At 36.2% G+C, this 23,566-nt stretch overlaps 1 protein-coding gene across 1 annotated transcript in view; it reads left to right on the plus strand.

Moving 5' to 3' along the window:
* Window positions 1–23,566, plus strand: part of LOC104572033 (potassium voltage-gated channel subfamily KQT member 1) — a 463,821-nt gene that overhangs the window by 65,020 nt on the left and 375,235 nt on the right. Inside the window, exons 11-12 of the mRNA XM_088536664.1 lie at window positions 12,194–12,220; window positions 15,785–15,899. Of these exons, the coding sequence (XP_088392790.1) occupies window positions 12,194–12,220; window positions 15,785–15,899 (142 nt within the window). The remainder of the gene's footprint in view (window positions 1–12,193; window positions 12,221–15,784; window positions 15,900–23,566) is intronic.

Consider the following 23,566-nt stretch of genomic DNA (forward strand, 5'->3'; position numbering starts at 1 on the left):
TTAGGCCACTGTAAGAAAGCTGAAAGTTTGGACACCAAATTTGATACGATTATGGGTGGTACACTGTTTAAATGGAAAGATATATCTAGGTTATAAAGACTGGTACTATAAGTCAATAGACTTAAGTGGTAGTTTAGATGGTAACCTAAGAAGATGGTAGCCTATGAAGGATTTTTTTTAAAAAAAAATATATACGTGATATCAGCAGAGAGGTGACTGAAAGCATTTTGGGAAACAGCATGTGGGTCCATACGTCTCCCATCCAGACAGCAATGCTCGGCAATTGGGTCCTGCCTTGTATTCTCCTGCCAAGGCTGTTGCTTCACCAAACAAGTCCATATGTTTCAGTGGTCTGACCTATCCATTTCTTCTACATTAAACTGCATCAGTGCTTCTCAAAATTAGCAGAATTGTTAGCACTGATAATGCCAAGTAATTTATGTTCTTCACAGGTGCCTGTTTTAAGTGTGGACAAAAATAGCTTAAAAAGTCTGTTAATATTTGAACCTTTCTTTCTATTGTAACTTTAGAAACTCTTCTCTTTGTATTTCACTAAATATCTGCTGCACCTGTTGCTATACCAATTAAAACATTTAATAATGCTATATAATGTCAATGCCAGACTCCAAAGGACATTCATTTCAAAACACAGGTACATCCCCATATCATGTAGAAAATGAGAAAAGGAAAAAGATTAGGCCAACACACACAGAACAATCCTGCTTCTTCTGTAGACTATGACAATTTCCCTTGTTGTTTACTAATGACTATATGGGAGTAAAGGCATTTTGGGCCATCTCAGAGCCTCCTCACCGGGGCTATTGCTTCACCTTGTAGATAGGAAAGAGAGCAAGCTTTTGTACTTAAATTTTCTGTTTAAACTGGTTTTGAAAAGCAAACTAAAACAACAGGAAAACCCCAAACATATAGTGCAGTTTGGCCTTAAAATCTTTTCCTCTTCTCTCCCCCTACTCCTCCACCCCTTAAAACAAAAGTCAGAATCAACTAAAGTGACTGTAAATATGAGAATGGAAAGGCAATGAAAAAGCTCCAGTACACTGTGGCTGGCTGGGGAGATTGTGTTGGGATCCTAGTTTTTGGTGTTGAGGCAATATGCAAAAAGCTCGCCTAGAGCCGAGAAGCGATTGCTGTGTGAGTCAGTGTTCCTGGATTCTGTCTTTAGCTCTGTTACTGATTTGTTATGTGACCTTGGGCAGACAATTAACTCGATGTACTTCAGTGGCGTCATCTGTTAAATGAATGCTCGTCTGGCCTCTGTCACAGAGATGTTGTGAGTCTTAATTGTTCATGAAGTGCTTTTAGACAGACACAGCATTACAGAAGTGAGGAATGCTATTAGTCAATGCACTATTAAACATAGGTCTGTTAATTTATTTATTGTTAGCATAAACAAGGAGCGTAGTAATCATGAATGTCAACTTTTTCAAGAGAAGAAGCTGATTTCTGCATAAAACATAGTGAATACTCTGTAGGGAAAATAAGTGGTGAGCTGTGATTTATTCCAGACAGTAAAGCTGCTTTTTAGCCACAAAAATTTTTAAGGGTATGACAAAATATTGTTGTGAGGGATCAGGGCACCATGTTAAAATTGATGACTTTTTAAACTCTTTCTACTTAAATGGAGGAGTAGGTGCTAGTAAACATAACTTTTGTCCTAGGTGTCTGATTTAATATGGTTTGAGCAGCATGTATCTTACATTTTGTTGGCTAGAATAGCTGAAAAGTTTCTAGACTTAGAAATAAAACAATTTTTCCTTTTCTATAAGTTGGTATATATATATGTGTGTGCAACCTTGACTGTTGTTTAAACTGGGAGTGAAAATATTTGTGCAGGGTTCCCTTATTTTTTGATTTCATTCCCTATTTGGATATCCACTGTCTCAATTTAGTTAGCTTGATGTCTTTTTGCATATCATGCTGCTTGCAGCTTCCTGGAGGGTGCTCTATAAAAAAGTGGGACATAACAAGGAGAATGTTATTATTTCTCGATTATCCCAACCAGAAATGTGTGGGAATCCAGGAAAGGGACTACCTGCAATGAGTGGCTTGGCTTTAGGGGTGTGCGGAACTGAGATGTTCTAAAGAGATGTGATTTTAATTGTTGAGCGCCTTCTTGTTAAATTTCATCTGCATAAGAACTGACAAACTGAAACTGAAAAGAATTAGCAGTTGCTCTGAAGACTGCCCATGTTCCCTGTTAATCATGAAAAAACAGGAAAGTAGATACAGCACTGTATGTCTTACTGTTAAAGGTAGTCAGAACTACCAGTCAGAACAGAAAGTATTTTTCATGACTTGTGTCAAGGAAGAAAAAAAAAAGAAAAAAAAAAAGGAAAGCAGCTGCTTGTCATTTACTTAACCTTGCTTGGGCTAAATTTAATCAGTAAAAGAACATCTGGAATTGATTTCCCTTCCATTTGGAGTGTCCAGTAATCTGGTGTGTATGTACGACCACTGCACCTTTAGCATTAGAATACTTAGCTAAACAAGCTTTTGCAATATAGTTATCTTTTTGGAAAGAAAGGAGGAAGCAACAGTAATTTCACAATATGCAAACATTTACAATATTCTCTATAGGCTGCTTTGTTCATTGATTTTGTGCAGCTGCTGTATGCAATTCATTGATCAGAGTTAATACTTTTCCAAAGGATTAAGACCACTTATTATGTGTATTGCAAAACTTGGCCAAATTCTAAACTCTTCAGTGTTGCTTGAGTACAACTTATGGAACAATTTGACCTTTTGCTTGATAGATTTGATAGAATTTAGCATTAATTATGAGCAAACTTTGAAGACATAAATGTTCCAGCCTATGTTTTATGACTTCACTAAGTTAAGATAATTGAAGGTTTTCCTGCAGAATAAGAGTGTTGAAGTTTTATAGCGAAAGTGATTGATGGCTTTTTTCCAACTGACTTTTCTATTAAATAAAACTAAAGGAATCACTGAACTGGAGAAAGGAATCACTGAACTGGAGAAAAAGCTATTTTTTAAAAAGCAACTTGTGGGAGATGCATGGAAAAATGATTGATGCATTTTAAGTAATGCCTTCTGTGGGCAGTTTACCCCTCCTTTCTAAAGGAATCTGGCAGAAAATATACTGTATGCTCATTTTTAATGTAATGTTCACCTGCAGACCACTTATATTTAAATATGTGTACAGTTCCTCTTTGGAAACCAGAAGCTGATAAATCTGTCTTTATGAAAATCTTATTCTAAGTGTTCTCCTGCAGAGTAAATTGCAGAGAATTGGCTGACCAGCTGACTTAGTAATTTATTGGAATTTCACTTGCGTAAGGTCCCCAGACAGGGTGGGGAAAAAGGGTGAGGAATCCTCTCTGCTTTGTCCAATCTATTTAAGAAGTTCTCTTGCACTCTTAAGGAGTGCTGATGTGGGTAGGTTCCTATATGGCACCTTTCTGTATTTGGAAAAAAACAGAGATGTGTACAGTTGCTGCTATCTAGAACAGCAGAAAAGTAGTCAGCTTGGAAATATAAAAGCCTTTATATAGGCTTTTTGATTTCTTTGCATTACCTTTATAGTAATTATTAATCATCTACTAGCAGTACAATCTAGCATCAGGGTGACTTTCATCTCTTTCATTCTCCCTATGGTCTGAAGTGTGTGGTCTCACCAACATGAGAGTTGTGTATAGCTGGCATTGACTCAGAAACCCCTTTGTAAGAGGAGAAGAGTAATTTTCCATCTTGAATAATATGAGTTATGGAGAGAGCATCTGTAATACAATTCTGATAACTAATTCCAGGAATTCTGTCTTACACACAACCTGGTTCTGAATCTGCCTCATGGGCACACAAACTGCAACCCTGTTGTGACCCTTTGGATCCATTTATGTTCCTTCAAGTATTGTATTATGCTGACTCCTCAGAACTTGATTCCAGTTTTCAAAAAAATCCTAAGCAGTATAATGCCACTATTTATTGCTAGTGGCTTTTTCGTTCCCTTTTTAATGGGGTGAATCAGACCATGGCAATGGGATACTCTAGACCTGGCTGTATTAACTCAATTAAGTTCCATTTCAGGTCAGGTTGACCTAAATCTATCCTAGATTAGGTTGTGCTGAGTGAGCCATCGTGAAGCAAGAGCGTGCCGGCAGCCCTACAGAGAAGTCCACAAGTTTACGCTGCTGTTTATTTGAAGGGCTCAGATTGGCTGCAGTTTCTGTAACCTTGTGAAAGACAGGGTCTGAGATTTTGGTGTACACATGGGCCCAGCAGCTTAAGATTTCCGGTGGTGAATATAAACAGCCTGATGAGCAGAAAGGACATGCAAAGGTGCATACAAACTTCCTTACAATAGTAAATTTTAACTGTTAGTGTACTCTTCCCTTTCCTTTTGGAGAAATAGTATCCTTAGGCATTCTGAGGTTGCACTGTTTCTTATAAGACATAATTGTATTCATAAAAGAATAGGCCTAGTTATATATGGTTTTTGAATGATATTAAATATAGCTGATAGCAATTTACTTGGATAGGATAGTGATGGTTTTCACATGGGGCTCATTTTGTCTGGCAAATATTCTCAGTTTGCTTTATACACTGTCTTTTGTTTAAGCCTTCTTAAAGGAAGGTGTTCTTTGTTAGCTAAATAAACACATGACTATATGCTATACTCAGATGGGAACAGGCTAGGTGTGTATGTGGGGGGATTTTTCTTAAACATATTTTACAACTAAAGATATCAGGCAATTAAGATTGCGGTCCATAATGTTTGTGTGTCACTAGCAGTTTCCAAAAGAGAAAAGATAGAGGGAGTTCATCGTTTGCCATTTTAGAACACTGGATTCTGTTAGAATGAGGGTTTTTGAGGAGACCTCTGCTCCTCTCTTCTGCCTCCTTCATCTCCATGCTTCCCTGGCACACCATTGAGCTACAAGCTGTGTGTGTTACTGTTTCACAGGACACAGCCAGACGTCTCTGTGCAGTTTTCTATCAATCACCTCTCCCTTCATTCAGATGCTACTGCAATAGCTCCTGTGATTCTTGCCACAGAGTTCTATAAATGTCGTAAGAGATTTTTCCAATGTTTTGTTAGATTCTGGGCCAGCCATCCAAGTAAGCATATCCTACAGAATAGATGTTTGCTTTTCACATGTATGTTTGTATATCCTACAGATATGTCCCATCTCAAAGACTGAAGTGTGTCTCTGTGTGTGTGCTTTAAAAAATTCTATTTAAATAATATAAATATAAATAATTATGCATATAAAATCTTTTTTTTTCTTAAATATTAAAATAAGTCAATGTACTAGCTATGTCAAATGGAGATACGGTCATAGAAAGCCCTTTCTTACTTAAGTGATCTCATTTGTGAAGTTGCTCTTGCAGCTCTGAGGTAATTTACACTGCTGAATAATATCTCTATGTTGCCAACTCATCTAAATTGTTAGTAGTATAAAATATACCTAGTAACTAGGTATATTTTGGTGACTGATCCAAATCAATAAGTACTCGAGTATGGAGTGTTTAGGCTGGTATTTTTTCCTTTTGTTTAAGAAAGAAAGAGTTAACGTTTCAGTTGTGAATCCCTTAGAGTGATGGTTAGACCTGGGCATAACAAAGAGGTATTTTCGCAGGGTGCTTCCTGCACCATGCTAGCAAACAGGCCATTATCACAAGCTTTCCAAAGCAGGAAATAGTAATCACTGGGAACTAATCAAATAGATTTCCCCTTCGTTTGTGGTTTTAACTTAGTTTAAATCTGTGTCTTCCAAACCTGGAACCAAACCTGTATGACTTCCAAACCTGGGTCTGAGAACACTTAGATATTCACAACTTGAAAGCTAACTCATCATCAGTGTGGCTTCTGGAGGGGTTTGTTGGGGTTTTTCTTCCATCAGCACAGGAAAAGTGTTGACAGTGTTTAACATGAGCAGGCACAAGAAAATGAGTGAAAAGGGTGGAGGGAGAAGAAGGTGGTAACTTCTCCCTTCAGGTCTGAAAACAAAATGGAGAAAGTTTTCTCTCACAAGGGCATCAGCCTTTATGTTGCCAGAGGTTCAAATAGCAGTGGAAAATCTTAGGTCTTAATACTTTACAATCATAATCCAAATGTCCATCCATTATCCCTTAAGGATCCCTTAACAGGAATAGGTTACCTTGTTGACTATGCCTTTATTGTTATTCCCAGACTCTATAAAATCTGCCTGTGCTTACTCATAAACTCCCTCAGAGGGCTTTGACAAGGGCCTTCACCAGTGTTTCATTTTCACAGCAGTACCAAGTGTTTGAGGCTGCTATAACAATTTCCCATTCACTGGAAAAATGCACAAATTCCTAATAAGATAGGAGTAGGCAAATTCACTAACATGTACTTAACTCCATGTGAACAAATTTACTAAACAAACTCACCAAAAATCCATGGATACCACCTCAGACTTGGAGTCCCATAGTTTCAGATTGCTAGAAGTAGTCTGAGAAGGTAGCACCATAAACTTGGCTTGTTTCCTGTGCATATGGTCTTCACCTCTGGAGAATATTACATCATCATCTGCTGTTATCTGATGTTATGAAAAAAGCAGCAGCTTTTTTTCAACTGTTGCAGCTATCCCAGGGCAGTATTTGTGTCCATTTGAATGACCATGAAGTCGTGTTGCCCTACTGCTTACAAGTCTCCAAAAGAAATACATTGGAAAATACCCATTTCGCGTAGATTAAATGGGTGAAGTAGAACAGCCATCACCTTGAGCCACTGATGAATGGTCTTGAAACAAAGTGCCTCTATTTGCCTTCAAAACTCAGCCTTCCTACGGTGAATATTTTCAAGCAACCATGCTCAGACAAAGCACAGACTAGAGTCAGGTGGGCCCTTGGCCCTACACACTGGTATTGGTCCAGGAATTCAATACTCTCATCAAAGAAAGGTCCTTCTCTACACTGACGCAACAGGATTATAAAATATATAGAAGAAAAAAAAAAGAAAACAAGCTGAAATGGAGAAAAACAAGCTGAAGTGATTCAGAGACAATCCTTCAAGACAGTGAAATTGTCAAGTATTTGATGTTTCAGGAGAAATGAAGGGTATTCCTCAGCTGAATAAAATGTTTTATAAAGAAAAGAATGTTGATGAAAATGTTTGCCAGGGCTGTTTTTTTCACACATATACTTCAGTTTTGAGCATGTTTCTAATTTCAGCTAAAACCATTTCTGCCATTTTATTAAAATAAAAAAGTGCAAGCACTCAAAGAATTTTGTGGACATGTTTTTTGCTACCTAAAAATGATTTATCTTGACCCAGTTATCAGTTGTTCCTAGTATTTATTATAAAGAAGAGGATGGAAGTTAAGAATCACTATTTGGGTACTGCAGATTAATTATTCAGGTGAGAGGTCTAGCCTCTCACTTGCAAGAACACTGTGGGAAATATTCTGTATTCTACTTTCAAATACTACAACTTCATTAGCCATTCTGTGTTTCCAGGAGCAAGTGTTCTAGTCATAGTTTCTGTCTATTGTCTTAACAATATGTCTGAAATCAAGAGTAAGTTTTAGACACTAACTGTACTTTTCATTTTGTTGTTAATGAAGGGAATATCTTCATGAAGGGAAATTAAAATAGTACCACCGAAGTCTTCTTCCTCACTCTGTTATAGTGTAATATCTGTAACTGTGTTTATACATACAGAAAAGTCAGCTTTAATAAAACATGAGCTTGATGGCAGTGACAATTTCATAGTCTTGAGCTCTGTGTCACTTTCACCAAAGGCAAAGATGACTTTGTCTCAGTTCTCAATACTGTACTAAAGACCAACTGTTTAAACAAAAGGTGATGAAATCAAAGCCTTGTGATTCTGATAAGTTAAGCAGATACTTATTGTCATGATATACATAGCATATGCTTTCTCTAAAGAAAGTCACCTTGTTTAAGTCCTTACATTCAAGTTTCATTTGGAGGTCTCACTGGGATTGGCATAATCGGCAGCTGGTTCATAATATACTGACCCAGTGTTTAGCAGCCTCAATACTGGCAGCTATATCCACTCACTGCTCTTTGGGGCTTAATTGCGCATCTGTTCAAGCAGGGCATGTTTTTCTCCATGGAGATGCCTTTTTATTGGGAATGTGGTTTGGTCAAACAGAAGTGTTTCCAGGAGTGAACTTTTTTTATACAAACATTTAATTCACAAATCTCGCAGCAAGGAAGATGAACTAGAACAATAGGTTTCTTTGCCTGCTTACATCTGTCTATATGATTTTCAGGCAAAACCATGGCCTGATGGCAGCTGAGAATCAAGGTTTCCCTCATCCTTAATGGCCACAGGACATGTATTTCCATAGTGTAATCAGGAAAGAAAAAGATTTCAAGTACCTGCTTATGGAGGGCATATGTCAATTGTAGCGATAAATATCTTAGCTATAAACATTATTGCTCACTTGTATACAATTTCTGATTGCTGTTACAGAAGTGTGAAGGTCTTCTAAATCTAGTAATTTGAGTCTCAAAATTTTGGATCAATTTCATTTTTTATTTGTAGCAGAAAAGCTCAGTAGCTTTTCATTTAAAGGTAAATTAATTTAACTAGGCACTAGAAAAATATTCCAAGGAATGCTTTTCTATGTGATTTGGAAGTAGACATAGGGAGCTGATCTCTGAACCTATGCAAATTCCAAAAGAGAAAGTGGGCAGGCAGTTTAAATAGTTTCAATAGTAAGTGTTCATTTTAACTGAACTTTAAAGCACATGGTGGAAGATCTTGTGAATTTAACTTTCCAGAAAGTATAATCCGTTGATTTACAACATTTTTAGAAAGTTCTTCTCAAGAGTTTTATTGGGAATGTCTATAAGCTACTGCCATCCAAATTCTGTAAATACTCTAAGGATATATGTTGTTCAAAACTCTTATAATACTGAATATATACAACAGTGACTACTTTGTGTGACTTTTTATATGTGTAGCTTAGACTTGTTACTAACAACAAATTACTATCTGACCTAAGATGCCTTCATATTCAACATTTAGCAATTAAGTATTCAAAGCAAGTATGTAATTTGAAGTAGAATGTAAACATGTAAACATTAATGCAGAATAGCTTCTTTTTTTTTTTGCCTGGAATGTTCAAGGAAATTTTTAAAAAAGAGAGAGTTTTAGGTAGAAATTAAGTTAAGTTTTTAATGAATTTGTGTTGAATTTTAGGACAAATATTGCAATCATTCCCTCTCCTGATAAGGTTTGCTTTGATTTATGGTATATTTCCAAACAATAAAGAATAGGCAGAATGGTAATAATGTTGTATTTCTTGAATTCATAATTAACTGCAAGTTAATGGAATTTTTTTTTTACAAGGATTCAGTTGTTTGAAACAAAGCTCAATTAGACCAGCAAATAATTCTGTGATATATTTCACCGTACTTGCAGTAGTTAATTTTTGTGTTCTTGCGAGTCAAAACATTGACAACTATTTGGGTGATGTTTCCAATTTTACTGTCACTGCAATTTGTATGCTTTGAATATTAACAGGCATTAAGAATAATAATGTTTTCAGGCTGGGTTATTATTTTCTTTAATAACCACTCTAAAACTGTGCTTCCTTTTTTAAAATAAACATTTTCACTATAATGGCAGTTCTGAATCCCATAATGGAAAGTAACTCTATATATTTATATTACATGATATGTTCCCTATGAGTAACTCCAAGAGTTTGTATGTGTTAAGGGTTCTCCCTGCAGAGCTAACAAGCTGCCAAATTACATTTCACTGGCTATTAATTGTTTCATTTTAAGGTCAAGTTCTTCTTGTACTATAAAAAATAAAAATAAAATTTGAAAAAATGGTGGAGAAGGATCACTTTCATAGCTACTTTTGTTTTATATTTTCTCTGAATGTTCTTACTGTACATTCTATTCTGCAGAATTGCCAAATTATTAATCAAATACATGTTTTTCTTGCCATAAAAAGTCAGATACATTAGTAGTAGTGATTTGGATTTAGTCACAGGCAGCTGATCTCTGAACCTATTCAAGCAGTAGATGACATCTCTAGCTCTGAAAACACATTTTAAAATATCTGTAAAACACATTTTAAAATATCTGTGGGCAGAGTGATCATCTCAGATAAGTTAAAGGAACTTGACTTCTCTTCAGAAAAAAGAAAATAAAAAACCTGCCAAAGCTGAAATGAGTCAAAAGACTTTGTCGTAGGCCATGCTGTTTTCTTCTTACTCTTTGTGTGATTTGTAATTTGTGTGTGATTTCTCTTGGTAGATCATTTCCTGAAGGCATCTGTCTAAGGTTGTCCCTAACAACTTGTGACAGCCTTTCGGTCTGATGTGTGTTGGAAACATAACCAATTGCTGGTATTATATGTTGGCAACTGATTCTGTGCTGTTTCAGCTCCCAAGTATTAATGGCAAATGTGAATGACTGGCAGAAGCGGAGCTACTCTGCAGTGTGGTGTGACTATGCGTGTTTATCTGGTTTAATGCAAGACCGTGTGGTATTGATCTAGAGGGCCAGCAAAGTAGAAGAAACAGCACAAGAGAAAGATCCTTTCTGCAAGCCCTTCAGAAGGCACTTAAGAGAAACAAGCAACTTTCCTGGCTCTAAAGATTGACTTAGGAATTTCTTGGATTATGAAGTTGTTTTTTGTCCAGAGAAATATGTTAAAAAAGAATCAGTCCCAAGAGCAAACTTGTTCTTGGCAATATTTGAGGCAGTAAGGCACCTGCTGCTCTCCATGAAAATGCATGAGCTTAAGGGCTGAGATATCCTAAAGATAAATAGGTGCTTTGATGTAGCCCTTAGTACTATCCATAACAACCAGGTTCTTTTGAATGAGTTGAAACACCTATCCTTCTATCTTTAGAGAAAGGTTTTGTAAGAAAAAAATAAGTTAGTTACTCTTTGCAGGGGAAAAAAAAAGAAGTGTTAAAATGAAGATGTCAACATTTTCTTTTATATCTGCATAGGAACCTAAGAAGGGCAGTCCCACTGAGATGTAAATAGTTTCTATGTCTTAAATGGAGTAATCAAATAAAGCCTCCCATCTCCTGAGATTAGAAAATTCTTTTAGTGTTCATCATAGGGCTTTTTCTCAGAGTTCCTTGTCTTTTGGATCTTCTGGTTAAAGCTAATCCAGAAGATAGACTAATTTTTTAACATGGAGAGCAAGCTGCCTTATTGGTAAATTTGTTGTGACAAGTGGAAGGTCTGAGTTACAGATAGCCATGGAAGAAGGTATCTGGCTGTGGAGTTGTATGTATTCCTGAACTTCCATTCCCTTTCTCCTGAGAAAGGCAGGACGTCAGATGGATGCACATAGGTGGTTGGATCATGTACCTAGTCATACAGTAAATATTTGTGTTGCAGGCCAGTATGTGATCTAACTAAATGACAGTGGAATGATTCATATGAGATAACTCATAGCTAGCTATGTTTAGTATTAATTCAAAAAAAAATTTCATCTGACATCTTTTTGGTGTAAACTTAAATCTTACTGTTCTGAAATGGAAATGAGAACAGCTTCTTCCAATTTTCTATGGTGGATCATTCCCATGAGAAAAAATAAAAGGAAAAAACACTGCTGGACAAATATAGCCAGAAATCTAGAAGTTAAAACTACTGTGTTAGTAGCTTTTCCTTCTTTCTTTCATTCAGGTTTTTGTCTTTTCAGTTTATCATTAATGCTTTTCTCAATTAAAATAGAACAATTAGTAGATATTTTAAAAAACAGTGAATTCATTTAGATTAAATTGGCATGGAAAAATCTTAATGATTTCAAAGAGGACTAATCTGGGCACAGTGGAACTAACAGCTCATTATCTGTCTGAATAGAACAAGTGGTGCTAACAGCACATGCTTCTCTACTATGCTGCATTAATCTCTGGTTCTCTTCTGACAGGTCGTATCTCAGTATGCGGAGGTACTTGAGCCTCCATGTGCAATTGGTTCCTGGCCACTTTCTGAATCTATCAACAAACTTACTTGTCAATTAATGCCGAGCATGTACAGACTTAGTAGTATGGACATTTGCTCACTGTTACTAGAGGATCTATACGTCTAGACTGATGTTCCATTTTTTATAATAAATAAATAAATAAAAGCACTGTTTTTGTACTGAATCTGCTTTTTAAAAGTATCTTTATATTAATGATATATAGATAACATTTTTCATTGTTTTATTGTGTGAATATGTTGCATCCTTCTTCTTTAGTAGGTCTTACAAGGATGTTCAGGCCGTCCGGTAGGTTATAGCATCTTCATATGCCTTCTAAAGTGCTTTTTGTTGCTTTCCCTCTGCATGTTTTCTAGTGTTACATGCCTTTGTGCTTTTGAAAGGCACTCTTTTGCATATCTTTTCTGTCCCACTAGGTTTGCAATGAGTGTTTATGATTCCACGGGGTTGAGTAAGTCATATATAATTTGGCCTGCAGGCTTATCTAAACAAAAGGCTGTACAACCAATAAGATCAGCAGTAGTGCATTTTGAGAGCTGATTGTTTTAAATCAGTTCTGCAGGATCCTGAGATATTGATGATTATCTAAAGTGCCTGCAGCAGAACATGTTACTAAGTACAGCAGCAATGGTATATGGCATTTTTTGCATGTAGTTGCTTATATGTTTGCAACAAGTGTGGACTTAGCTTACTTCTTGAGTTGCTATTTTATTTCTGTTCTGCTATATAACTGCTGTTTGATTCAGCTTGGCCTCATTCTGCAGATTTTCTGTGAGCAAAAATGAATTCAGAGGGAACATACAAGAACTGCAATATCAGTAGTATTGTTCATTTAGTTACCTAAAATTAAGTACATAAAATGGCTTGCTTTTGAATGGTAGTGATCATCTACCGCTCTGAACTGTGTACAGAACGATCTCAGTGTTATGTCCTTTGCAGATGGCTTACATTTGAGAACCTAGTATGGTTTTAAAACCCTAGCTTCAATTGCCCAGATTTTAACATTTTGATGGAAATGTCAGTGAACTAAAATAAGAATGACCATATCTTATTTATCCTTGTACAGACTCAACATTACCTGACACTTTTGTTCCACAATGCTAATGAAGAATTTTTCTCATTTATCAATTCTAAAAAGAAGTGATTCAATATATGTTAGTAAATGATTTGCCAGATTCTTCTAATGTGACAGTTCAGAACGGTTTGAACAGCATTTGGCTGCTGAGAAATAATAGCATTGAAGACGTTCTTTCTTCTCCTTTTTTTTTTTTTCCTTTTTTTTCTTTTTCCTTTTTTTATTCTTGGTAGAGTCCAGTGTTATTAGAGGGAAATATTAGAGGTTAACTTCTGATTTAGGTTAGTTTTTTACTTCAATATTTCATTTGAATTGTTTTCCAAAGAAAAAAATTATTAAAGTCTGTAATGTTGCCTAGTTGTGATAATAATTTTGGTGATGTGCCAAATCCAACTAAATGCAATGAAAGGAAAAACTAGGGAGATGTCTGGGTGTTCTTTGTTTTGTTTTTAATCTGCTTGTAGTTTAGGACAAATGGAAAAGAAATGCATTTTAGTTGCAGTACAGCTGTTTGAATGTAAATCAAGAAGCCAGTTATGGGTTGGTGTTAAACCCTATTGTTTATGTGGTTTGCTCTTAATGTTCTTGCTAAGTATATAACTGTGGTATAAATAAACCACATGATGTAAAATGCTGTGTTCTTACTTTTCTTTCACAACTAATTTCATTTCAGAGTTATTTCATACAGAATAGCTTTATGAGCAGTAGTATAAAGACATTTTCCTAAGCAAAATAGAAAAATGGAAGATAGTAAAAATAATTTTAAAAATAAAAGCAGCATCGAAACACTAGGTTGCTAGACTGGAATTTGCTTTTAGTCTCTTAAGGCCTATTTTGATAATGTTTTGTTTAAAAACAATAACAACAACAAAACAAATGAACTCAACCTCCCCTCTGACCCTGCAACACATGCACACACATACACACTTGTTTTCATCTAATAGAGAAAGAGACTTTATTCTCACCACTGCTCTCTGAATGTTAATCTTTTAACCACTTTGGTAGAACACTAGTTTACCTTATGCTTTTCTTCCCGTCTGTGGGCTTTCAGCAAGTAATTGTAAATTAACAAACTAACTATGTTCTTTTAGTGTATATGAAAAAAAAATCATAGTAGATTTTTTGGAGATTTTGTCATAGAGGAATTAATGATGGAGCAGGTGTATGAAGAAACCAGTCTTCCTTCCCATCTTCCTGTGCCCCATACTTTATCTGAAAAAAGAACAGAGCAAAGTCTTCGTGGTTAATTTATCCTGGTTATAACTGGGTGCTGTTGCCTGCTTAAGGATGACCATGTCTCTGGGTCACATTTGGATCTTTCTTATATGTATTCACCATATTAGAAACTGACGAGAAAAATCAGAGATTTATGAAATCTGGATTTTGTTTGGCTATTATTCTTTTCTGAGTTTTTGTTTTGTTTTGTGGAGTCCTATGTTTATGGCATTCAGTGGTACACTAAGTAGTACTATGAATTCTTTTACTTCTTATGCTCAGAAGAAGCTCTAAATTCTTTAACTGAGCAGGAACAGATTCTTATAGTTGTTAGTAGTCCTTAGAAAGGACTTCACTTCTCTTTCCTCCATGCTTTCCTGCCTGCCGTCCTGTTACCAGTTTCAGAAAGCCTTGCTTTTCCTTGGAAACATGGTTTAGAGTAATTGTGATTAAATATAGCAGATATAAATTAGATAGTTTTGTAATTTTCAGTCCATCAAAGGTGTTCTTTGTGTCCCTTTAGTTAGATTCCATAAACTTATTTTCATTCTTTTCTTATACTATAGCTCTTCAAACATTAAATTCCAGTGCTGAATGTTTTAGTGTTTAGTTTGAATGTAGTCCAGTTGAAGCGATGCTGTAGAACTAACTTGGGATGTCAGTAATTTAATTTTCTAGGAAGCAATTTTCCTCATTTCTGTTGTGTGGATTTTTTTCTCGCTTTTCCCCATTACGGCAGATGCATGGAAGGGAAACTACTTAGTCTTTTATTTGTTTTACTTATGGCACTTATTTCTAGTGATCCCACTCTCCAGAAACATTTATCTTTTTATTCCCATTTGCATTGTATACACATTATCGTATATGCATTCCAGCTCTGCTCTGCCAGCAGAGCCTTCAAGAATGATCAAAATTAAAACAGGGAACATTGTTTGAAACTTTTAGGGTCACTTGTAGCCATGACAAATTTGCTATTTCAGATCACAGTAATTTAAGGTAGTTTTACCATGATTTTTGAATTAAATATAGTAAAGATTTTTTAATGGAGCAATCATTTATGAATATTGATGCAACTGAACTCAAAGATACACACACTTCCCCTTTACAGTGGAAGTCAACTCTGTATTTAATAGAAAAGGACATCAGAGTTGGTGCTTTTTGAAACAAAAGTATTTTTCATCCATTGCTGGGTTAGCTATACTTCTGTCTATTCTGCAGTCTGAGTAAATTCCTTCAAATGTTGGCATTTGTCTTCCTTCCTACTCTGAAGTGAAGTTTCTAGACACAGTGAATTTCTGCTTACATTGAGGGCAGCCCTGAGGAGGAGAAAATCCTGTGGGGTTAATGTTTCCATACGAATACGTTTTTTTTTTTTTTTTTGAATGTAATATATGTTATTAGCATCAGTTTCACTCATTCTGACAGAAAAAAAAGAAAGCCATGTCTCATATTAGAACCAATTCTTCACTGTAAAATATAACAGGCAAGGGAAAGCACCTACATAGGTGGTGTTCTTGATCTTTTTTTACCTCTCTTTTGCTTCTTTTATCTTATTTGTGCAGTAAAAAGACGTGTGGATGGAAACCCTCATGAAATATCAAGGGCCAACAGTTTCACTGATGACATTGACCTTGTATCTGAGGAGTCACCACTGCCAGCTGTTTCTGATGTGTCACAGTAAGTGAGATAAAAGCTTTTTACTGAATCATATAAATATCTGTCGATGGGGAGGAAGATTCAACAATGAATTTTCTTTGGCTATACTTGAAGCAATTACAAGCTTGATCTTATGTAATTGTATGTGAACATTTCTATGGCCTTCAAGTTTTTTTAATTTCAATGGAGGTCATCTGCTATTTGAAAAGAGAATTACTCTGTGATGGGTGGCTTTCAATTTTGATGTGTATATTTTTTTTACATTTTATGGCAGATAAAATGGTTCCTGAGAATGCATTTCACAGGTAGATTTATACTTTGCAGAGTTCTGAATCAGATGGATCTTTAAAGATCTTCTAGTGAATTGGGTGTTATGTAAATGTGGGTGAAAGACTTGACCATGTTCACACTTACAAAAAAAGGCATGGAACTGTTGCTGGGAAAACCTCTTAGGAAATATTTGAGCAAAATACTGCTTTTTAAAAAAATCTAGGTAAGTTTTGACTGACTTCTCTTAGATATGACATTGGAAGAAACCTTAGAAACTATTTTTTTCCCAGTTATGGGAGAAGAACTTAGAAGGGAAAATCTTGTGTGTTAGATTCACAGGTATGTATTTTACCTGTCACTGGACTAACAATAATTTAATAGATATTCTATCACAGGAAAATATTCATGCTACTTCAGTGCAAAGTTATCTTAAGAGAATATAAGAAATACGTGTTCAATATGTTTGTCAATCTAACAGAATATGCGACATATTAAATTCTCAAAAATGTAGAACCAAAATAAGAATATTTTAAATTAAACATGCATGCCTTTTTTTTTTTTTTTTTGGTTATTATTGTATGCTAGGAAACTGGCACCCTATTTGACAAGAAAACTGGAATTGTGCTCTTGCACTCTCAGAATAATGAGATTTCCTTTCCTTTTTTTTTTTTTCCCTCCAACTATTCTGCATTTATCAAGGTGGATGTGTGATGAAAGCTCTGTGCATATGAATATGAGTGGTGTTCACTCCATGACAGATTAGTCATCAAACCAAGATTCAGGGGATTTGTTTCCAGCTGGGAAAGGCTAAAGAGCTTTTCACTGGGAAAAATGACATTTAGGAGCAGGCTGCCAGAATAATTAATACAGTGTGCAGCAGGCTTCCAAGGGGACTTTGAAGGAAAGAAGCATTTAGTAGCAAACTGAGTGTAGACAAATGATCTTTGTGGCCTACATACGGCCAACATACATAAACTACTCAGTGCATGACAGTGGATGTAGGAGAGAAAATTGGATTTGTGGCTTTTTTTTTCTTCTTCTGAAAAGCTGAAGATGGATCTTAATGAATCACTGAAATTTGTATTTCCTGAAGGAAATGCAGAGTTCTTTCTAGGGTGTCTTTAGGATATCTGCATAGGACTTGAAATGTCATGAACTGCTGTCAGAGGTTTGTGACAATTCAACTCTTTCCACTTCCACCAGTGTACTAGGGGGCCCTATGCCCTAAACAACTGTTTCAGGAAGACTATTTTTATATAGGAATCTTTAAAAAACACTATTATGAACAATGGATTTTTCTAATTGTAACACATTTCTGAAATTAAGCTGCTTGTATTCAATCAGGAAAAAAATGTAGATGTTATTCAGAATGATTTTGAAAGGAAAGCTATTTCAAACTGTACTGTGGTTGCTTTTTACATGTTTTCTTTCTCTTTATATGCTTCAGCTGGATAACTCATGCAAATGATATACATGTTAAATGAATAGTAGTAATAATATGCACAAGATATCCTTGTGCTCACAGTTTCCCAGGATACGATACTTTGGTCGTTTCTTCAAATCGAAGAATTATACACTGCTCCATCTAAATTAAGCATAGTGCAGCAAAGGGGTTTGCATCTCAACAGAAACAGTCAAAATATTTCTACTATTTAGTACATGAAAACTGGTATTATTGTATGATTTTGTGAATAATGCACTTCGCAAGCTGTGCTTGCATTTCGGGTGGTAGAAAGCTGATGAAATATACACACAAAAAAATAGCATGGTCTTTAAAGTATTATGTTACATTGTTTAAAATAATATATTATTAATTGTTTTTGATGTGTATATCAGATGCATATAAATGGAACGTGCACATGAGCTTGCAAATGGAAGTTGCTAAAATGATAAAATTCTAAGATGTACTATATATGAATGCAAAAGTTTAAATTTCTACATATTCATAATAAACTTTAAATGTACAGAAAACAAAGATTAAAGAAAAAGTTATAGATGTGCTATAAAGTTCTACAGGTATTACATAACTCCCCACCAGCAAATTACCGTTTCATGTAATGTTTTATGCTTTTGAAGTCTAGCCAGTTTTTACTTTTGTCACTGATAATATCATTTTCTATGCTTGATATTCTATTTAATGTGCCAAAGATACATTAATTTAAGAGGTGTCCTAGCTGGTCAGTAGAAATGTAGCCTTTAGTTATTCAAATGGTGAACGCCATTGGACAAATGCAGAACAACTTATGGATCTTCTTTTAAACTGCCATTTCTAATAACCAACATTAAGATGATTTTGACAGTGTATTTGTGTGATATGCATGGGTCTTCTAATTGAGGTAGTAGATATACTGCATGTGCTTATTTACCTTGTCTTTTTACAGAAGCAGGCAAGCATTTATAAATGTTGTAGTGTGCCTTGGAAATTGTGGTGAGGAAAGCTTTTTTTTTTCTTTCTATTAAAAACTCCTCTTTTATTCTTCTTGTTTTCCTGATTAAAATGAGCAGTTTCCCTGTTTGTCCATATGAGGACATTGTTTCATGTTCTGGCATTAACTAGCGGCTTCATCTGTTGTACGCTTGTTCATTTGGAATGAACTATGTAATGGAATTGGGTTTAATGCATTCAGAAATTACACACATTTGATGAGTGGGACAAATCCTGATTCAAGAGTCGTGGTGTGGTCAATGAATTAGACAAATTTATTCTGAGAGTACAGTTCAGCCAAAGTTGTGTGCATAGTGAACCTTCTCCATTTGCAAAGTATGTGAAAGCATGGCTTTGACATCACAGGTAATGATAATATGCTGTGATGATGACAATCTCACATGAGGAACGTTTTTGTGAAGTCAAGCATGACTTTGTCAAGGTGCCAAGTGGCAACATTTTCCTTTCTTTCAGGAACCATATGAGTTACAAGTTACATATGAACTCACAGTAAGTCTTCATTTCAAAGCCTGCAACTGGTCATTTTTTAAACTTTGCTGGCTGCTATATTGATTATTAAACATGAAAAGTCAGGCCTATAGTTGTAATTTCTTTTTCTGTAACACAGATATTCTTTTAAAATCTTCTGTGCTACACAGATGACAGGAGAAATGTTTACTAATTACACTAACCTTAACTATAGGTGATAGTCTGATCAAGACTTGTGCAAAAGGGTTGTGTGGGAAGGCAGATTTTGTCCCAGGATAACAGAATTGCTACACTTGAACACTACTGCCTTGGACAAACCTCTGTTGCATCAACCTGCACATGTTCATTAGCTCTGACAGTAACTACAGTGGTTACTAAGTAAAACGGGTTCAGCTTGTTAGAAACTGTTGATTTCACTACCAGAAAATCACTGTGCCTCTTGAGTGAGAGCACCACAGTTCAAGAGGCTGCAGCATTGCCCAGGTTTCGGTAGTAAATGCTTCCAATGCTAGATTTCTATTATTCTATCATACAAGCTTAGAGAAAGTATGTCCTGGTAGAAAACGGGAAGATATCAACTAATAAATAAATAAATAAGCTAGCAAGCTTGCAAACTGAACTCAGGCGTAGCATAACTTTCTGTATGAATATAGCTGGCATGATGTCTCAGTTTCCAGTAATCCAGGTAAAACTGTGGAAAAATGCAACCACTCTGAGTTAGGGAACAAAGAAGACATATTTTGTATGCAGTCCTGTTGCTGTCTGAAGCTACTGATGAAATCTGAGACCTCAGTTCTTAGGGTTAAAAATCTCTCATAGTTAAGGACCTCAGTGAAGCTAAGGTCCACTCAGTTGCTTTATATTGGCTGAGTTATCCAAAGCTGAAATAAAAATGAGATTGATAGATTTCGACACAGTTTTTTTCATTATAAATGCTGTCAGACCTGATGAACTGTCAGACCTGATGAACTTCAATCAGTTGGTGAGCAGTAGGCTTTTCTGTTTCCACCAGCAGGTGGCAAGACTACCTTATCATTTATGATGTACTTGCCCAATTTTCTAATTTTGTTGAGTAAGCAGAAGAAGACTACACCAGTGAATAGAGAGATTGTAAGGTGATGTTTTGTTTGTGCTATGAAACCTTCAAAAAGTCGAGATTATATTTGACCAGTTAGAGGACACCTGCTTGGTCATCAGGGCTAATCTACATACACTGGTATCAGTTTCAAGGTGAAATCACATGTTTAGAGCAACCTCTGAGATCTAAAACTTAGATTTTAAAACTTAGGGTTTTTTTTTAGAGGTAAAAAAAAAAAATTTCTCCCTTTTATCTTCTTGTTAATATATTTTACATTCCTAATATACCTTATAATACCTTTTGGGGGGGGGTGGGGAGGCAGAATTTGTAAAATCAAACAATTTAAAGATAGATTCTTTTATTCAGCTTGTCTCTAATGTTACTAATGAAACAGGTAAGAGATTTCTCTGAATGTCACTGAATAAGCAAGTGGCAAGCTGTGATGTCTGCTTTTTCTGTTAAGTCTTACTTGTCCCCTGTCCAGAAGCAGCAAGGCTGTTTTATCTGTCTGATGCAGCCTACCATATGTATTACAATGCCCTCTGAATAAAGACCTCATACTCTTTCTACGTCTGTAAAATGAGGAAGAAGATAAGGTTGCTGATTCTTGATATCTGTCCATAGGCAAAACAAATGCAAATAAAACTCAGAGTACTGGGAAATTTAGTATGTGACAAATAGGAAGAAAGGAGGAGAAATGCATCTTCTAGATGAGAGCAGAGGCTGAACAATAATGGATCTTTAATGCTTCATCCTAACTGAATCATTTAAGATGCTAAAAGCTTGCTCAAACTGGAATTACATCTGAGATCTTCTTTACCTGTCTTAAATGACAGACCTTGGAGGATGGATATGGAGCTTAACTGAAATGCAAGACAGCCAAATGCATGTCCTATTGACTTTAATCTCAAGTACTCTTAAGCTATCTAAACCCCTTTTGAGGAAGAAAAAGAAAAATAGATGTTAAAATGATGGGCACGAACAAGCTGCTTGCTGAGGTCCTTTGTAGGTTGTATCAATTTATGTGCACTCGAATGCTGTAGCAGGGAAGATCTTGGAAGAGAGCGAGCTGCTTACAGAAAACAGCAACAGTGTTAGAGAGGAGTGGAGATGTCCTTCTACCCCTCATAGGTCTAGTGGAGATGTCCTTCCGTCCCTTAGTCTCACTGGATTAGAGAAGTCTCATAAGTTACCTCTGCATAGAGACTATGGAGGTGAAAGCTCCTTGTAGCACCTAAGAACTTATCTGGCTGCAAAGGAACCCTCTCTAAAAGTTCAGGGCTGAAACAGAATACGAAAGACTTCTGCTTTCAACATAAAGCCTGTAGGGAGACTCATGATGCTAGATGTGGATTTGCAGTGATTTCTGGCATGAAACAGGAAGATATCCTAATTCAGATAGCCTCTGTTTGCTCCTTTGCTTTCTGTATTCATTTCCTTTGGTATGCTCTTGTCTCGTTATAGGACTCACATCTGTTGGTCCCTATTTGTGTGTTAATGTACAATACAAATATATTAATTTGTTCCTGCTGCCACTAAGAGGAGTTGTCTTATGCAGCAAATCCAAATGCTCGTTGATCATCCGAGGGGAACTCATACACTGGAAAGTAAGGAGCAAACATTTTGTTGTCTCGAAATATTCTGAGTGATTTATCCAGGAGCTACAGACCCATCAATGGACTCGGAAGACATTGGGCATCTACAGTGAAGGAGAGCACCCACTACAGATGATCTGCATTTGTCAGTTTTCTAATTCTGAGGTTGTGCAATTACTGTTTATCTTTCTAGGCTCTTTGGCTTCATTGGAGCTTTTCATGGGTGTTGAAGTCCACTGAAGAACAGCTCTGTGTAAGGCTAAATATTTTATTTATTTTATTTTTTTTGTCTCCAGGTGGCCCAATTGTTAAGCAGACTGTGATGACAACAACGCTTGGCCTTGGAAATATCAAAATATTTTTTATCATGCACCAGAGTTAACCTCCCATCAGGAAAGAGAAAATTTGGCCAATAGGCTGCATTGAAAGATTACACCAAGCTGGTTCCAGATAGCACAGTCTCAGGAAAATATCCAGCGCCCCATCTTTAAAAGCAGACATCCTGTTTTTGTTTTTCAGAGTTCTGTGGTTTGAAACTGTAGGTTTAAAGCTCTTTACAGTGTAAGAAAAAGCAAGAGTTAGAAATTCTGTATGTCAGCATGGTTAAGCAACTGTGGTTGGGCATGCATTTTGTAGCTTAGTAAGGTCATGTAAAGGTAAATGTCAGCTGGTCTCTTTTAGCAGAAAGCAGCGTAATGCTGCAGTTCAGCAGTCATCACATCAACTGTCTTGGGAGGAAACCTTTAGAAGGTGAGACCCACATACAATGACCATCGTTGGTGGTAACTGCCATCAGCTGAACAGCTGTAGTAATAACTCTTTAGTTGGAACAGGCTGCCAGGGAAGTGATAGTTACACCTGTTCCCACAGGAAAGTGGGGTCTTAGTTACTTTTTGTGGGTTGAGAGTGAGACCAACAGTTGCTTTTCTTGAGACCCTTACACAACAGAGTTTTATCATGCTAGGACACTGTGTTTAACGTGGTTCAAGCTAAAATGATTCTGTGCAAATGCTTAAAAGGACTTCTGCTACAGATTGACTGCTTTCATATGATCTAATTGGTGTATAACATGGCTGTGCACATGGTTCACTATTTCAGTTTGAATTCTTAAAATGATGCAATAGAAGCAGAGGTTGAGATCTGAAGGTGGCCACAACCAGATATCCACTGCTCCAGTTGTGTTCTATTAAACTCATAGCATCAAAACTAGTTCTTCGTTTGTATGCGAGAGATCTTATCTACAAAATGATTAGCAGAACAGCTCAGCTTTAGGATGTGGCTCTTGCGCAATCGGAGGAAGTGTTAATCTCTAAAAGAAAGGGAATAGGAAAGAAAAGAGAGGAAATGTCTGGTTGCTAAAAGCTATAGAAGAGCCCCAAGGAGGGGTGAAAAGTTAGGCCTGAGACATGGCTATGGCCACATAGTCGTAAGGCCTACAGTGTACCACTCTGCTGTAACAGGAGAAACGAAGATGATATTGAATGCTTTGGGCTGTGTTAGGAATGGTAAATCCTTATAGAAAAAGAAGATCACAAATGGATCTTCTGTGATGAATCAAAGTCTGATAATTTAGGCATAAGGAGGGTAAAGAATGGACTCTCATCTGTTTGTATTTGTGCTCAATCCAAGTTGTGAAGTTAGTTTTGCCCATAGGAACAAAGCACCAAAGTAGCTTCCCCTTTACCAGAATTGAGAACTACAGATCTGAGGGAAATAGAACTCCTATTTTCTGGTAAGGAGAACACCATAGTAGTTGCTAATCCACATAACTGTAGTCAAAGGAAGATACTTCTGGCTTAGTCTTGGCATTTAACATTTCTCCTTAAAGCTG

The sequence above is a fragment of the Tinamus guttatus genome, unplaced genomic scaffold (assembly GCF_059628265.1).
Source record: "Tinamus guttatus ecotype Peru unplaced genomic scaffold, ASM5962826v1 Tinamus_guttatus_pri_ptg000692l, whole genome shotgun sequence".
In the NCBI taxonomy this organism is placed as follows: domain Eukaryota; kingdom Metazoa; phylum Chordata; class Aves; order Tinamiformes; family Tinamidae; genus Tinamus; species Tinamus guttatus.